The sequence below is a fragment of the Cyprinus carpio genome, chromosome B10, assembly GCF_018340385.1.
Source record: "Cyprinus carpio isolate SPL01 chromosome B10, ASM1834038v1, whole genome shotgun sequence".
NCBI lineage: Eukaryota > Metazoa > Chordata > Actinopteri > Cypriniformes > Cyprinidae > Cyprinus > Cyprinus carpio.
In genome coordinates, this window is record NC_056606.1 from 757,365 (window position 1) to 773,594 (window position 16,230).

Below are 16,230 nucleotides of genomic sequence, written 5' to 3' on the forward strand. Positions count from 1 at the left end.
CTAACAGCAAACACCAAGATGATCTGCTGCTGAACCTGAATGTTGAATGAGTGTTGATAGTGTGAGGCTCATCAATATTAACAGAGCTCTTTATTTCATGTCAGTAGTACCTGTTTTCACCTAATTTTTTCAGATCTCCTGTAAATTGACACTTAAAGCTCATTTCACTGGTGTCAACAGATGGAGGACATTTGTTGGTTACAAATCTGTACATTTATTTAGGAGAGCTTTCAACTGTTTTTCTCAGCATTGTTTATATTTGGAAGAAGTTATATTCTTTTGTCAGTTCCATCGCGTCCATCCGCTGCTCTCTGATAGGTAGACTGATTCGAGCGTCACCCTTTTATAAATTACCTTGACATTTAGGATCCTCCTCCATCCTCTCCTCCTGCTCTTCAGTGCAGCGCTTTATATGATTTCCCATTCGTCTCCTGAACTAACTGCTTCCCTGGGTTGAATTAAACTAGGATCTATCATGTCTCAAGGGGCTCTGAGGTGTTTAGTGGGATTTGTTGCTCTACTGGGAATTTTATTGATGAAAATCTCAGGAATTCATGGAAAAGCGACTGTTCATATGGATGGTTCTCAGAGACGGGAGAAACACCCTGAGACCCTGAGAGGGTGAGTCTAATGACACATGTAGACTAATGCTACTTTTATGAGAATATAAGGCTGTGATATGCTGTTATTACAGAAGCCTGTGTGATAGATAGATATATGAACAGTTTCAGCTGGTATAATCATTGGCATGCAGACTACCTCTTGTTGCTTCTTTGCCATTGCATCGCTGCAGGTGAATGTGATCTTTGTGTTTTTGCAGCCCTAATGTGTGTGGATCTGGTCTGCAGTCCTACTGCTGTCCGGGCTGGAAGACTCTGCCTGCAGGGAAGCGCTGTGTCCTACGTGAATCCAGATGCTCCTCACAGATTACCTCTATATGTCCACTGGGTCTGCTTTGTGTTTGCTTGATTCCCATAAAGAAATTCTAGAAGGCATGTGTAATGAATTAAAGCTTTATCTTATGCCTTCTTGAAATAAAGAAAGCACTTCTAGTTTTTCTTCTATTCTAGGGCTTTTAATCAAACAAATGAATCACATTGGTCATTAGACACTTTCTTAAAACATGTGTTAAAGTGCAAGAGCATACAGTGATCCCAAAAAGTAGTTAAACATATAAGCCTATTTAAAAATGTATTCTTGTCATATAATAGGATTTGACAGAAAGATGCACGTATATTGGGGGAAAATGAAATGGGAACAGTTTTAATAATTATAATAATAATAATGATAATGATAATAATGAACAGGAGATGGATGAATGAAAATGAAGACAGTCAGTACTGTGTTTGTGATCAGTGTGAAACTGACTTTATACATCTTCCACCACCTGATTCAAACACATTTAGTCTTGAGAGGTCTTGAAGCTGTACAGTTTCTAGGTTCCAGTGAGGTTCTCATGCTCTCTATCGCAGCTATCTGCCGGAGCAGCTGTGGTGACGGCTTCTGCTCCAGACCCAACATGTGCACATGTCCAGGTGGACTAATAGCCCCAACCTGTGCCAACAAATCATGTATGTTTTTCAGTAGGTTTTTAACACATATCTTAGGTTTCTAAAGAAAAGGTAGTGATGAATACACATCATGTAATACAGTCATAACTATAACTATAAATCCTTTCTGTCCTCTTCTCTGTTTTCTTGTTAAAGCCCAGCAGTGCAGTATCAGATGTGTGAATGGAGGGCTGTGTGAAGGTGACCGCTGCCAGTGTCCAAAGGGATACACGGGAAGCTTCTGTGGACAGCGTATGTTTATGGCTTAACTGTTCATTGTGAATCTGACCGAATGACTTTGCTGCTGCTGCTTCTCTCTGTCCTCTGAATGTTGATGATTGGCTTGTTTTTGTATTCTATCAGTTCACCGTTACAGCTGTATTCAGGTCACTCCACTGTCACCCAGTCACATTCAATGCTTCAAGATTTCTGTCCTCAGTCAAAAAAGTAAAACCAAAGACAGCACATTTATGTGCACTACTAACACAGTAGATACAGTAAAAGCATGTAGAATGTCAGCCTGCACATGCTTCACTGGAATGCATGCAAACACACACCGCTGTGCTGAAGGATCTGCAGTGTCCTGATCTGTCTTGAGGTATAATCTTCTGCTGGAGGTGAGCAGGCTTCTCCAGAGATGCAGCTGAGGTAAATCATCCAGAGAAGGAGTTCAAGGCTTTGCTTATAGACAGTTGAGGGCAGGCCAAAGCTGTTGGCTCAGCTAATGTTAAAAGTCTTTTATTCTGGTTCAAAAGCCGTGGCCTTTTGCCAGTGCTTTGAAATGCAAAATGAGCAGCATTAACCTGTATGTCACCTGTGTTGAGAGCCAGATGTAATCGCTGCTCGCTTACGGTGGAGTGACTAGATTTTCAAATTACGATGATCTAAGTGTTTTTTACGTGGGACATGTAACACAGATGCCTGACACACTTTCATCATCAAATCATGCAGAGTATGTCCAATATTTGGACATTTAATTAACTCGATATAATCTGAAGGATGGTTGTGATCTGTAGTTCTTTGATTCTCACAAGCATCAGACTTATGATTTGTGATATTCAGATGCATATGAGAGGCAGACGCTGAGCCCAAAGCAGTGCAGCTTTTGAATGCAGGTGGTTTTGTTCCAGCTGTGTGTGAGAAGACCTGTCTTAACGGTGGACGCTGTGTTGGACCGAACCGCTGCGTGTGTGTGTATGGCTTCACTGGACCACACTGCGACAGAGGTAAGAACAAGACGTCTACTGTCAGTCTCAGACATTTAAAATCGCAGAAATTAAATAACATTCATTTATATTTTAAGACAATAAGTATATGAAGACAAAAAGCATTAAAAGTAGGGGCATGTAGAAAAAAGTAAATGTTATATTATATTTTCATGTTAATTAAAGCTAAATGTGTAATGATTAATAAGAGCAACATTTTTGGTAAAATTATGAACTCCATGTTTCATTGTAGAGTAAATCTAAAACAACCTCAGTATCTGAATTCTAGTCGTATCGTTATCTAGTTGTATTGAGAAAGGTTTTGAAATGAAAGGAAATGCTGCATGTGTCTTGTGTCCTGGTGATTATAAAGCATATGTATCATATGGAAAATTATTCTGAGCAACACTGACCATTTAAATGTGAAGCTGAACCCTCAGCTGTGAAACTGTGTTCATGCTCAGGAAGCAGAGAAAGAGAAAATCAAGAGAAAGATGGATGTATAGGAGTTGGCACAGGGGCTGATGGGAAATGAAAGCTCATGGTTATGTAATGCAGAGCACATGTCAAGCTGTTCAGACTACATGAGTCCTGCACTCTCCAGACTCTTTTAAACATCATTAAATGAAACATGTTTGTTTGTTCGTTTTGTAGACAATAAAGGTTATTAAAACTCTTCTGGAGATGGTAAAACAGTCAGTCTGCAAATTGTAAATGCACAAATGTTTTGTGTCAATGCTATAGTGGTGTTATGCAAGACAAAGGCTGAAACAAATCCATCAAGATCTTTATAACTAAAATACATAGAGTCCATAATCCATAATAACGCTTCCTCCAGTGTAAAATTGTTCTGGTGTGAATCAGGAGAGAAATCTGCGCAGATCAAGCAGCGTTTAAACAGCTCTAAACAAATATGTATCTGGATTTTGATGTGAGAGACAACAGGAGATGCTCTTTTTCACTGGAGGAAGTGTTATTATGGATTATGAACTCTATACAGAACTTTATACAGCATGGTAGTATTGTTGGACTTCCTTTATTTGTGTGAATTGGGTTGTAAATTCACCTGAATTTTTATAATGCTGTTTATCTCTGTCTGTGAGCTGAATGTATGCTCATCATCTGGACAGAGCAGACACATGTGGACATTTAAGCGATAGGTAACCCAAAAATGAAAATTTGATGTTTATCTGCTTACCCCCAGGGCATCCAAGATGTAGGTGACTTTGTTTCTTCAGTAGAACAAAATTATGATTTTTAGCTTCAGCCGTTGTCTCTGTCATACAATGCTTGGCAATGGTAACAGAATCTGTGAGATAAAAAAAAACAAACAAAAAAAAAGAAAAATCCAAGTTAAACCCAGCGGCTCGTGACGATACATTGATGTGTAAAGACATAAAACGATCAGTCTTTGCAAGAAACTGAACAGTATTTATATCAGTTTTTTTACCTCTGATTCACACAATGTCCGAACTGTTAGAACTCTTGTGAACATGCTTCACAGCAGCCTGCATCTTCTTCTTGTTGTGGCTTTATGGCGGATCGCAGACTTATCAGTGCATTACCGCCACCTATCTCTCAAATGGACCATTAACACTCTATCTACAATCTCAATCAGGATTGTCAATGTTCCGCTGATGCAGGCTGCTGTTAAGCATGTTCACAAGAGTTCTAGCAGTTCAAGACATTGCGTGAATCAGAGGGAAAAAAATTGATATAAATACTGTTCAGTTTCTTGCACAGACTGATCGTTTTATGTCTTTACACATCAATGTATCGTCACGAGCCGCTGGTTTTAACTTGGATTTTTCTGTTTTTTTTTTTTTTTTTTTTTTTTATCTCACAGATTCTGTTACCATTGCCAAGCATTGTATGACTGAGAGACTGCAAAGGCTGAAGCTAAAAATCATAATTTGTGTTCTACTGAAGAAACAAAGTCACCTACATCTTGGATGGGGTAAGCAGATAAACATCACATTTCCATTTTTGGGTGAACTATCTCTTTAAGATGCACCTTTCATTCAGAGGACAATTCAGTTTTCCTTAAATAAGAAAATTAACTATTCTTGTTTTTGTCCAGTATTCTCTCTTGCCTGGTGATAAAATTATATTTTTTACCATTTTGACCTGAAGATTGTGAACAGTGTGCTTTGTGACTGTTGTGGCTATGTCAGATTACCGGACAGGGCCGTGCTTCGTCCAGGAGCCCCGCAGGCCGTGTGCGGCTCAGAGCCGTGGGTTCGTGAGCAGTAAGGCTCTGTGCTGTGCCACAGTGGGGCAGGCGTGGGGTCATCTGTGTGAGATGTGTCCAGCACTCAGCTCGTCCTGCAGCACAGGATTCACACCAAACACCCGCACAGGAGCCTGCCAAGGTCAGCGCCCAGTCCATCACAGACACTAATGTGTCAACGCTTTGGTAAACGTTATTCATTGATACATTTAAGCATTGGATTTTGGTCATCCTTGAAGGAAATACATTTACACTTAAAATTATAAATTTAATTGACACTGTTTTATCCAAAGTGACATGTAGTTGAGAGATTCTACATCAGGTACTTGATCTTCGCAAGACAGGAATATGGCAGACAGTGGGAGGGTTCAGAAAACCAGTTTGAAAATGCATTTTTGTGGTGTAGAAATGACACACTTTGACTTAAAGAGTAAGTTTGTCAACAGTTTCCATTAACAGTGGGGATTGAAGTGATCGCCACTGTTGTAGTTGAGAAAAGTCAAGAAGACCCAGAGCAGCAGAAGCTTGAGTCCAACTTAAAGAACTGTGTCTTTGAGGCATTTCTAGAAAACAGAGAGGATTTGAGAGCTGTGCAGATTTGAGAAAGAGTTTTGTCCCTCTATGTTAAGCAGCAGTGTCTTGAATGTAGTGTGGTGACAGAGAGGTAAAAGTGAAATCTCCTGGGATCAAGGTGTTGTTCAGCATTCATCTGCATCAAACTCCCAAATGAATGGCAGATTTAGATGGTGTTTTGTCATCCACGCTACTGCAAGTATCATGAGGCTGGAATGAGAAGCAGGGCTGCGTGTCATTGGTATAAAATCCATGTGCCGGGATGATTGGTCTCAGTCATGTAGTGTATATGCAGAAGTGGGCTGTATTTCAGCTTGCTCCAGTCAACATTCATGAGCAGTGCAGAGAAGACACTTTTGTGCTGTTTCCATGATATCTAGAGCTCCAGAAATTGTAGCTGCTGTTGTAAAGAACTGCTGACCAAGTGATGATTTTGTGCTGTTTGCAGGCTAGCTCTTTTAGCTTGTTTGCTTCGTTTTTTTTGTTCATTGCGGTTTCTTCTGTTCATTGTAACACCAGTGGACTGACTCAGCTACAGCTTATACTGTTTCTGAAATTGGCCCATCTACTCTCACTTTTCATGAACCATTGGGTTTAATAGGTATAACTAGACCAGAATTTTCTGATCACACCAGCATATTCCTGCAAATAACTTCAACACGCCAGTAGGTGCCAACAAGTGATGGTTAAAAAAATGCTGATTTATTCAGGAACAAAGCAATGATTGTCTTCATTAGAAACTGAATCATTTACTCTCCCGCTGCTGAGTGTTGCTGAGGTGTGCAGTAATTGAACTGTAGTATAAACACAAACCACAAAATTTCCACTGATTCCTTGGCTGTTGTCTTCACATGGTTGAATGTGTTTTGAGTGACCAATTGTTACTCTTACTATTGTAGTCTCATTGATTTGATGTTGGATTTACCCGCCTCACTGTGTGACATTATAAATGCAACACTTTTAAAAAGGAGTGTTGTTGTTTGTTTTGATTATCATTCAGTCAGTAGCTCAATCCTAGACTGTGGCTTCCCATTTGCAAACTCATTAATGACACTTCAAGAGAAAAGGATTTAAGGGAGTTGTGTGATGTTTTCTCTTTGTCCAGATGTTGATGAATGTAAGGTTGTGCCTGAGCTGTGTAAAGGAGGAAAGTGCATCAACACTGTGGGCTCGTATCAGTGCCAGTGTCCCACGGGTTTCCAGCAGCACAGGAGTTCGCTGATGTGTGAGGGTAAGTAACATACATGTTATTCTACATCAGTAAGCATGCCAGTAAATGAATAATGGTATACTTAACAAAAAATGAGAGAGCAGTAAATGTGTGCACTGTATTTTCTTTTCCCCTGCCATACTGGAGCAATGAACCCACTTGAGCTAATAAGAGTGAAGTGTATTTGAATGTGTAAACCTCTCAGATGTGGATGAATGCTCCACCGTCCAGCATGTGTGTGATGGAGGACGCTGCATTAATTCAGCGGGCAGTTTCTCTTGTGTGTGTCCTGCTGGATTCTGGCCGTCTGCAGACCGGACGCGCTGCCTCGGTGAGTTGGACAGCGATGGACTCTTTTCTCTGTTTTATGTGTATACATGCTGGAATGATCCCAGCTTTATACTAAAGACTTTGAAACATTGGTAATGATTATGGTGTGTATGTGTATCTATCTATCTATCTATCCATCTATCTATCCATCCATCCATCCATCCATCCATCTATCTGTGTCTGTCTGTCTGTCTGTCTGTCTTCTACTAAGACTAAAAGAGTAGTTTGTTTAAAGGAGCTAGTGAGTAGTGGGTTCATGAGCACTAACTGAAGGCTGGAGACAGAAAGACAGGAGCCACAGCTACACACGTGAGAAAACTTTCCTCTCATAGAGAGATACCTTGCAGAAATTGAAAAGAACCAGAGCGGCAAATCAGAGAGAACAGAAAAGCTGCATCAGAGCTGCTTCTGTCAGATGAGCACAGAGAGGGAACTCTGTGACCTCCTTTATACTGTCAGTAACTGCAGATCAGTGCCAGAGCATGTGTGTCTCCGGCTGTCTGAGGAATTCTGACTGTATCCTTTGATTTTAATGAAAGCACATGTACAAACCACATCCATAAGCACAGATGTTATGCAACATTAATGTTCAAAGCGATTTCCTGTTCCACAGGTGAAGTCTATACTTATACCTGTGTGTAGTGAATGTGTTGGTTAATACAGTATAACAAACTAATAACTGCAGGATTACCCAGAGATACACACACTGCTAGAAAGTATATGAACACCCTTGACTGAGCTATATGTGTACATGCAGGGCACACACATGTAGAAGAGACTTTAATGGAGTGTATCACCTTGAAGTGGATCAAATGTTCACCTAAATGTTTTGTTCAGTATTTTGGACTAGATGTCGTTCTCTCATTGTGAATAGGCATGTGTCTGTGTGTATGTTTCAGAGCAGCACACAGGCGTGTGTTTTGCGTCGGTTGTGAATGGACGCTGTGCTCAGGAAATCAGCGGACGCTTCAGTAAAGTCCAGTGCTGCTGTGAGCGTGGACGCTGCTGGAGTCAGAGCACAGCTCATGAAATGTGTCCTATGCCACGATCAGGTGATTAATACACTCCTCCAAAGGCTCAAATCATACTTACTTTGCTATTTGTTTGTGTTATTTATTATTTTATATTTATTTATTATCAATAAACATCTGGTTAAAGCTTTATTCAGTGACATTACCTTCTAGGTATACATTTTATTAGGTTTAAAATTTGACAGCGACTGTTTTGAAGGAAATGTTCCAGAAATAAAAGCCACTGCCACTGGACTCATCAAAGCAAAAGTTCCTAACAACACACTTCAGTAATGTCTTCACTCTTACATTTGTTTTGTTATCAGAATCCGTTAGAACTACCAACAATGGCTTGGGCCTTTTCTGAGAAGTTATTGGAGTAACGGATACCAATAAATATTCCAATCAAAGATATAGCACCTCTGCTGAAACATCATTTACGTTGGCAGTTCGATTGAAGCGAACAGCTGGATAAATGTTGGGACAGTAAAGGCAACGGTATTGCACACCGTCTGCGCAGACGTCCTCCGACTCCATAGTTTGGTGACGGCATGCTGCTAAAGCTGTTACTGTTAGATTGGTAGAATAGACAGCTGTGTCTCTCTTTTCTGTTCCCTACAGACGAATACTACAGGATCTGTCTGGTGGGCTCTGCCCTGAGTGGCTTCAGTGAAGAGCATCCTGACATGCCCTCTCAGCTTCCCAGCGGCTTCAGACCTGCCTCTAATGACCAGATACTTCACACACTTAATAACAATGGACTCATCACACCTCAGATTCATCACATTCCCCAAATCCCTCAGATCTCAGGGAATGGTCATGGATTTAAACCACAGCGTCCTGTTGTCGGTGAGCAAGACCCAACAAGACCAAGAACAAGTGCTGTCAAGCTGCTTTTAAGGCCCTGATGAGCTTGTGTTTGATTTGCAGTTGGTGTGACTGAGACTGTCAGCAGGTGTGGTCCGTGTCTGAATGGACGCTGTGTACCGGTGGGCTCTGACTACCGCTGTGACTGTGACAGCGGATACAGAGAGGACAGCAGAGGAGAGTGTTCAGGTCATCTCAACATGACAGCCTATCTGTCTACAAAGCAAATGTTCATGAATCAGACATGAATTGTATTCAGTTGCTCAGTATAAAAAAAAAGTTTGCATCATCCAGAATCTGACCCGACATCTCAAAGAGCCTCAAAATGTATATTAGAAAATGAACCAGCAGAAACCTGCCTAAAGCAGTGACCTTGGCTGATTGCTGTGAGTGTTGTGTGTTTTGTGTGCAGATGTAGATGAGTGTGTGTTGGAGCCCTGCACTAATGGAGACTGTATCAACACGGCTGGCTCCTTCTACTGCAGATGCCACTCAGGCTTCCTCAGGGTTCCTGGCAAACAGGCCTGCGCTGGTGAGAATCATCCCACAATCCACACCGCTGTGTGTTTTAGTGCTGTCAGTGGCATCTTATACAAATAGATGAATAAATTAAATAGCACCATTCTGGTTTGTTTTGTTTTTGAATTACAAAGGTATATTTCCTAATGATTTGTAAAAAAAAAAAAAAAAAAAAAGTGTCTACAATTAGCATAAAGTGCATCAAAGCATCAAATTGTTTTAAGACTTAACATTTTTATGTGCATCTCTGTGGTCTAAAAACATGCAAGTCCTCCACAATTTTGCAACTTCTGCTTCTGAGACTTTGACGAGATTGAATGTGCCCATAATCTCCATAATGGTTTTGATCCTACAGGACCAGTATGAATAGCTGTATTCTCTACTGTGATATTCTTGTTTTGCAGACGTTGACGAGTGTCTTCAGAATGGCCTGCTGTGTCAGAACGGCCGCTGTCTCAACACAGAGGGCAGTTTTCAGTGCATCTGTAACGCGGGATTCAAGCTCACGCCTGATGGGAAAAACTGCATGGGTAAGACATTGTCCAGAACAAGGTCAACTCTTTCCATAGCAGTTACCTCTAATAGTTTATTAAACACACACACATACACACACATAATATTTTTTGCTATAATCCAGTAATTAAATTAGGGTCAAATGAAGTGTGAGAAAGATCTCAGGGTGGGCTGTTATAAAGGATGTGACGTGAAGAGCGTGAATTCTCTATTATCTGCATGAGCTCCTACAGTATGAATGTACACACCAGTCTGCTTCATTCTCAATCAGATCACGATGAATGTGCCGCCACAAACATGTGTCTTAACGGCATGTGCATTAATGAAGACGGCAGCTTTAAATGTGTGTGTAAACCTGGATTCAGCCTCAACTCCAGCGGACGCTACTGTACAGGTGAACTCTGACAAACTCTTTAACCTCTTCCAAAGAGGACTTCTGTAGAAATGACACTGCTTGCGGTAGAATATGTGTGATTAATGTCAGGCGTTGTGTTGTGTGTGTGTGTGTGTGTCTCACACAGATACAGATGAGTGCCGGACTCCAGGTGTGTGTATGAACGGACGGTGTGTGAACACACAGGGCTCTTTCAGGTGTGAGTGTTTCGCAGGTCTTACCGTAGGAATAGATGGCCGCACATGTGTCGGTAAGAGCACACTTGCATGCACAGTAATATATTTGTACACATAAGCCCTGATTTATTAAATTCCTAGATAAAGTGTACTGATTTGCTTTAGCGAGCTGTCTGTCTCTTAGTGGGACAATTCACTAATTCACTAGGAATAATCGTGCAAACAGCCCCGTGTTAAGTTCAACACACCCTGCAAAACGAGGCTTATTCGTGTGCTAATTGTAGCATTCGCGGTTCTCACTAATTACCAGTTATGCCATAATTAGTTGTTATTTTAAATCAAATAGAATAAAATCCAAATAAAATCAGTATCTGGTCTGACCACTGTTAAGACTCTTCGTATAATCCCAGATGCACTCAGTGATGATGAGATCAGACGGTCTGCTGCAGGAAATGTAAAACTGATGTTTCCTACTGACACACTAAAGCCAAAGATAGAAGTGTCCTTGTTACAGTGTACTTATACATTTAAGTACAGAGTAATATTAATGTACTTACTATATGGTTAGGGTTAAGATTAGGATTGGGTTTAGGGTTACTTGCATGTAATAATGCATAATTTATTGTTATTATACATGTTACACGTAACAAGGACACCTTAAAAGTGTGATCGAAGTAACTCTCTTAAAACAAATGATTTGTGTACAGCAGCACAGAATATATTCCTAAATATTACTGTATAGATTTCCATTTGTTGCCAGTTCCTTTATCTTTTTAAATGTATATTTTCATGTGATTATATTTTTGTGTTTACCCTGTCCTTATTTTGTGTATTTTTGTTATTTCTCTCACAACAAAACTTGGATTTGATTAAGACAACAGGAAAATGACTCCTAATATAAGCAGCAGCTGCAGTGTTTACCTCAAAAAGGCGTATAATTCCTCACAAGGATACTCTTTGAAGATTTAGATCTTTGAAGGTTTCTCGTAGTCTGTAATTTGTGTGTTTCTGTAGCAGTATGGTCCAGTTTTGGCTGTATTCCTCCCATATTTCTGTGGCAGACACACACATGCGCAGCAGCTGTTACGGGGCTGTAAAGACAGGCTGGTGTGCGCGGCTCTTCCAGCGGTCTGTCATCAAGTCACAGTGCTGCTGTGCCAACCCTGACTACGGCTTCGGTGAGCCATGCCGGCCCTGCCCCGGCAAACACTCAGGTACACCGATCAAACGCTTCACAGCTGCTTCAAACGCTGCTCCTCCACAATCTGAGCTGCTCAGAGGCCTGTTTTTGACATCTGTCTGCTGATCTGTGCAGGCCTGAATAGATTGAGTCTGCTTCAGTCTTGCAGCTTGTTTCTTCACATTTCTGGTGAGAAGACATGTGTAAGGCTGGGATTTGTTGATGTGTGAATGTCCAGGATAGATATGACTCTTGAGGCATATGGGAGTCAACACGCTGCAGTTTACAGCAAACTAAACACTGAAACGCTTCAAGCTGTGCATTTTTCATGTGCTGTTAGTCTTAACGAGAGAGTTTTAGGAGCAGAACCAAACCAATATAAAGAGCAAATGGAAATGAACTGCTGCTAAAACCAGCTCTGCTTAATTAAAGCATCCATAAACAACTGAATGATAATTAATAACCGGCTCTTTCTTCTGCCATGCATCCCATCAGTGAAGAGCACATCAAATATATCTCTTATACCTGAATATTTAATGAAGATTATGATCCACTTTTCCTGTCATTTATCTTGTAGCTGCTTTTATTCTCCCATCTGAGTTCATCTGAGTTGTCCTCAGTGATGTTCTCAGCGGAGTGCAGTTTATTCAAATGAGTCTCATGAAACTAAATCTGTGTTTTGACGTGGATGAGAGGTTTGTACACTGCTGTCATGTGCTGTTCTAGTTGAGTTCCAGGCCTTGTGTGCGAGCGGTGTGGGGTTTTCTGCTGATGGCAAAGGTGAGTCTGATATCATGCTTCATGTTTGATCCTGCAGACAGTGACATGATAAAGGCTGGAACGCATTACATGAGTTTTACTCTGATTTTCAGCCATTGAGTTGACACATTTCACAGAAAATTACATAATGTGTGACGGGAAAATAATAGGATTAAAATTATCATTCCATATGTCTCAGATCTGCTATAGGGGTATTACAGGTAACTAAAATTTAGAATCTAAAAAAAAAAAAAAAATCAAATTATCTAAAAAAATCTCTCTCTTCTGAAAGCTGGTTTCAGCTGTGGGTGGCATGATAGCTAAAACTGGATGCGTCTTGTTTGGAGTAAACCTTTGGTATTTCTAACTGATTCAATCCTAATTATCTGAAAGTTATTTAGGTCCTAGTGCATTGAGTGATTTATGAACGAGTAGTAATACCTTACAATCAATCCTAAATGTTTCTCCTTGAGTTTGGAATGAATTGAATGTCTGATAGTGTGTGATCCTCAGTCAGGAAGTGTTACATCTGTTCAGATTTTAAAGGTCATGTAGTGTATTCCAGTTTAGGGATATGCTGGTATCAAATGTTCATGTTGCAATTAATTGCTTATGCTTTTATCACGGTGTATGGTATTATCACAATATTATATTAAAAGTGGTCATAATACAGTATAACAGGTTTAATAACTTTTCTTATAACAAAAATAACTATACAATAAAGCAATACAGAAAAATATATCAAGTTAAAAGTTTTACACAGATTAAAGGGCAAAAGAACTATAAAGAACAATAGGTATCACTTTACAATAAGACCTCATTAGTTAACCTTCGTTAATGCATTAACATTCACAATGAGCAATAGCTACATTTGCTACAGAAGTTATTAATCTTTGTTAAAAATCTTAGTTCATGTTAGCTCATAAAATAACACAGTTGCAACTTTCGAAAAAAAGTTGTGCAACTCACAATTTTAACAACGTGTTCACTAGCTAGAACCATGCCACAAACGAGCTATGAAACTGTTAGTTGAACAGAGTGTTGGGGAAGAGTAGAAAGAGAATGAAGGGGTAGAGGGAATGGGATGAAGGTCAGGTTGATCAGGACATCTGGAATTGATGGCTCAGAGAGACTCAGGGTGGGGGTACCGTCTCTATCATATATTTAGGCCAGACAATTAGGACCCCCCGATACAACCTGAAAGAAAGAGAATGTGAGATAAGGTTGGATTAATGGATGAGAAAGGGAGGGAAGGGTGGGTTCGAGAGAAAGAAACAAACAGCACGGTATGAGATGGCCCGATATATGGAGGTTTTGGGAAGTCAGGTGATTGTTTGGGGTGTGGCCCTGCTCCTGAACATCTGTTAACCAATTAACTCAATTTCACTAGCTAGGACCACACCACAAACAAGCTATGAAACTGTTAGTTGAACAGAGTGTTGGGGAAGAGTAGAAAGAGGATGAAAGGGTAGAGGGAATGGGATGATGGTCATCTTAATCAGGGCATCTAGAATTGATGGCTCAGAGAGACTCAGGGTGGTGGTACAGTCTCTATCATATATTTAGGCTAGACAATTAGGACCCCCAAAGTTGGGAAGAGCTGAGTTAAGCGTAAGCTTGGAATGTAGATGGCCTGATCATACGGAGAGGATGCAGACTAAATAGTTCAGGCGTTCAATGGTTAATGCAGGTTCTTGTTTTCGTAAGCCTTTATTAGTGCAAATGTGTGAGAATGAGAGAAAGCTGGGCAATCATAGCCAGTGGTTATTCATAGGAGTAGTTGATCCCTGACAAGTAGGTTTAGAAACGAACGTGGTTCTTAGGAAGGAATGAGTGTAAAATATTAAGTTGTGAATGGACGGCGGGTCAGTTGATGGGAAAGGAAGCTTTGAGACAGTTCCAGCCGGTAAGGTATTCTGGAAATCATGCTTGGAGCAAGGCAATTAAGAATGGCTTCTTGAGAAGCATGTTTGGTGTCTGATCTGTGGTGAGATCGGAGTGGGATGCATGTTTATTCTGGAGCAAAGTCTAAATTTCTGGAAATGGGAAATGAAACGAAGAGTCGGCTACGAGATTGTGGAGTCCTGGTATATGAGTTGCTTGGAGAAGGAATTGTTGTTGAGCAGAGATTAAGAGAGCCTATGCATGAATTGCATAACTGCCAAACATGATCATCCCTTGTTTACAGTTTCGACTATGCTGCATAGTCTGAGCAGATGAGTAGATTCGGACCATTCAACCCCCAAAGGATGGCTGCTATGACTATGGGATATATTTCATAATTCTGTAGAGACCCCTCTTGACTGTGGTTTGTGGGAACTGAACTCTGGAGGCTGTTCGGAATCAACCCAGCAGCCACCATATTAACTGCTGAAGTCTATTAAGGGTGTTGCATCAGTGTATAGTTGGATGCAGCCGGGATGAAAGATATAGACATTATGGAAAAGAAATGTTGTTCCATGATGAGAGGTGTTGTTGCGGGAGGCACATTTCCATTGCATGATTAACTAATGTGACTCTGTCGTATGAGAAGGGATGGTTGCTGCTTTTGACAGATTGTTTGACGCAAAGGATTTCCCTTGAGGAATTATCTGGATGGCATTGTTAAGGTGGCCTAGAAGTCCTTGTAGCTGACACTTAATACATCTGTCTAGCTCAGATAAAGTGTGAGGCTCTGAGGTTTTTTACTCTGATAATGGAAGGCAGTTCAGTGAAAATCCTAATTATGGTGGTGCAGATGAAGGTGCAACGATTTGAAGTCTTCGAATAGGTGAAGAACGTAACGGAGTCTGTGGTTGTTAGTAAGAATCCAACGTAGCTTCGGAAAGAGAGTCTAAAATCCTAGGGCTGCTTCTGCAATTGAATGTGGCTTATAATGAAGTAATGGCACCTTCCCAGAAGCCTCACCGGATTCTTGATGGATAGGCAAGACTTGGCATTAGTGGTATCGGCTTTGGGGAGCCAAGCTCTGTGGCCTGCTAAGTGAATGAGTATTCTGGGGTTGTGATGATACAGTTTAATTACAGTTAAAGTCAGGTGATTGTTTGGGGTGCATTGGAATACCTAAGATTAATGAATGTTCAGAAAAATTTTCATTTGCAGTTTATGTTAACTAATGAATTAACTAATGTTAACTAATGAAGCCCTAATGTAAAGTGTGAATGAACAAATAAAGAATCAAAACACGTTAAAACAATATCTAGGGTATGTTGTAGTCCAAAAAGCTTGAAAATAAATAGCCTATTAAGTCTAAATATTTAAGTATTTGGCGCTGTGATTAAAACCACAGCAAATCCACAAATCTAAATGGCTAGTTAAAATTATTTAAATATGTTTTAGAAAGTAGCACAGCTGCTTTATTTATGGGGTGTCCAGGGAAACGGCTACATTTTCTGCAGTTTAGCGCCATCTGCTGTCAGAGAATGAATGTGCTTTCATTCAGCACGTCTCTCACGTGTGCCCCCATGTGCTTCTCATGCGTGCTTGTTTACATCAGAGCGCACACGTGTCTTTCAAGCAGCATACAGCGGTGTTGTACATTTTGACCAGTTGATGGGAATAGTATTCTTAAAATGCATTCCAAATTTGGAATAATTTGTAATATATAATTATTCACTGTATTTAGAAGTGCCCACGATAACAATATGATGCATATTCATTACCGTGATATACCGCATTACTGAATACCTGCACGTCTAATTACAAGATTACACT

The 16,230-nt window shown here is 40.4% G+C and overlaps 1 protein-coding gene across 1 annotated transcript in view; it reads left to right on the forward strand.

Moving 5' to 3' along the window:
- Window positions 1-574: 574 nt before the first annotated feature.
- Window positions 575-16,230, forward strand: part of LOC109079301 (fibrillin-2-like) — a 140,049-nt gene continuing 124,393 nt past the window's right edge. Inside the window, exons 1-17 of the mRNA XM_042731953.1 lie at window positions 575-621; window positions 815-903; window positions 1,473-1,571; window positions 1,707-1,802; window positions 2,681-2,776; window positions 4,930-5,127; window positions 6,664-6,789; window positions 6,974-7,099; window positions 7,998-8,150; window positions 8,730-8,957; window positions 9,039-9,164; window positions 9,388-9,507; window positions 9,899-10,024; window positions 10,279-10,401; window positions 10,529-10,651; window positions 11,639-11,791; window positions 12,484-12,537. Coding sequence (XP_042587887.1) covers window positions 575-621; window positions 815-903; window positions 1,473-1,571; window positions 1,707-1,802; window positions 2,681-2,776; window positions 4,930-5,127; window positions 6,664-6,789; window positions 6,974-7,099; window positions 7,998-8,150; window positions 8,730-8,957; window positions 9,039-9,164; window positions 9,388-9,507; window positions 9,899-10,024; window positions 10,279-10,401; window positions 10,529-10,651; window positions 11,639-11,791; window positions 12,484-12,537 — 2,083 coding nt within the window. The remainder of the gene's footprint in view (window positions 622-814; window positions 904-1,472; window positions 1,572-1,706; window positions 1,803-2,680; window positions 2,777-4,929; window positions 5,128-6,663; window positions 6,790-6,973; window positions 7,100-7,997; window positions 8,151-8,729; window positions 8,958-9,038; window positions 9,165-9,387; window positions 9,508-9,898; window positions 10,025-10,278; window positions 10,402-10,528; window positions 10,652-11,638; window positions 11,792-12,483; window positions 12,538-16,230) is intronic.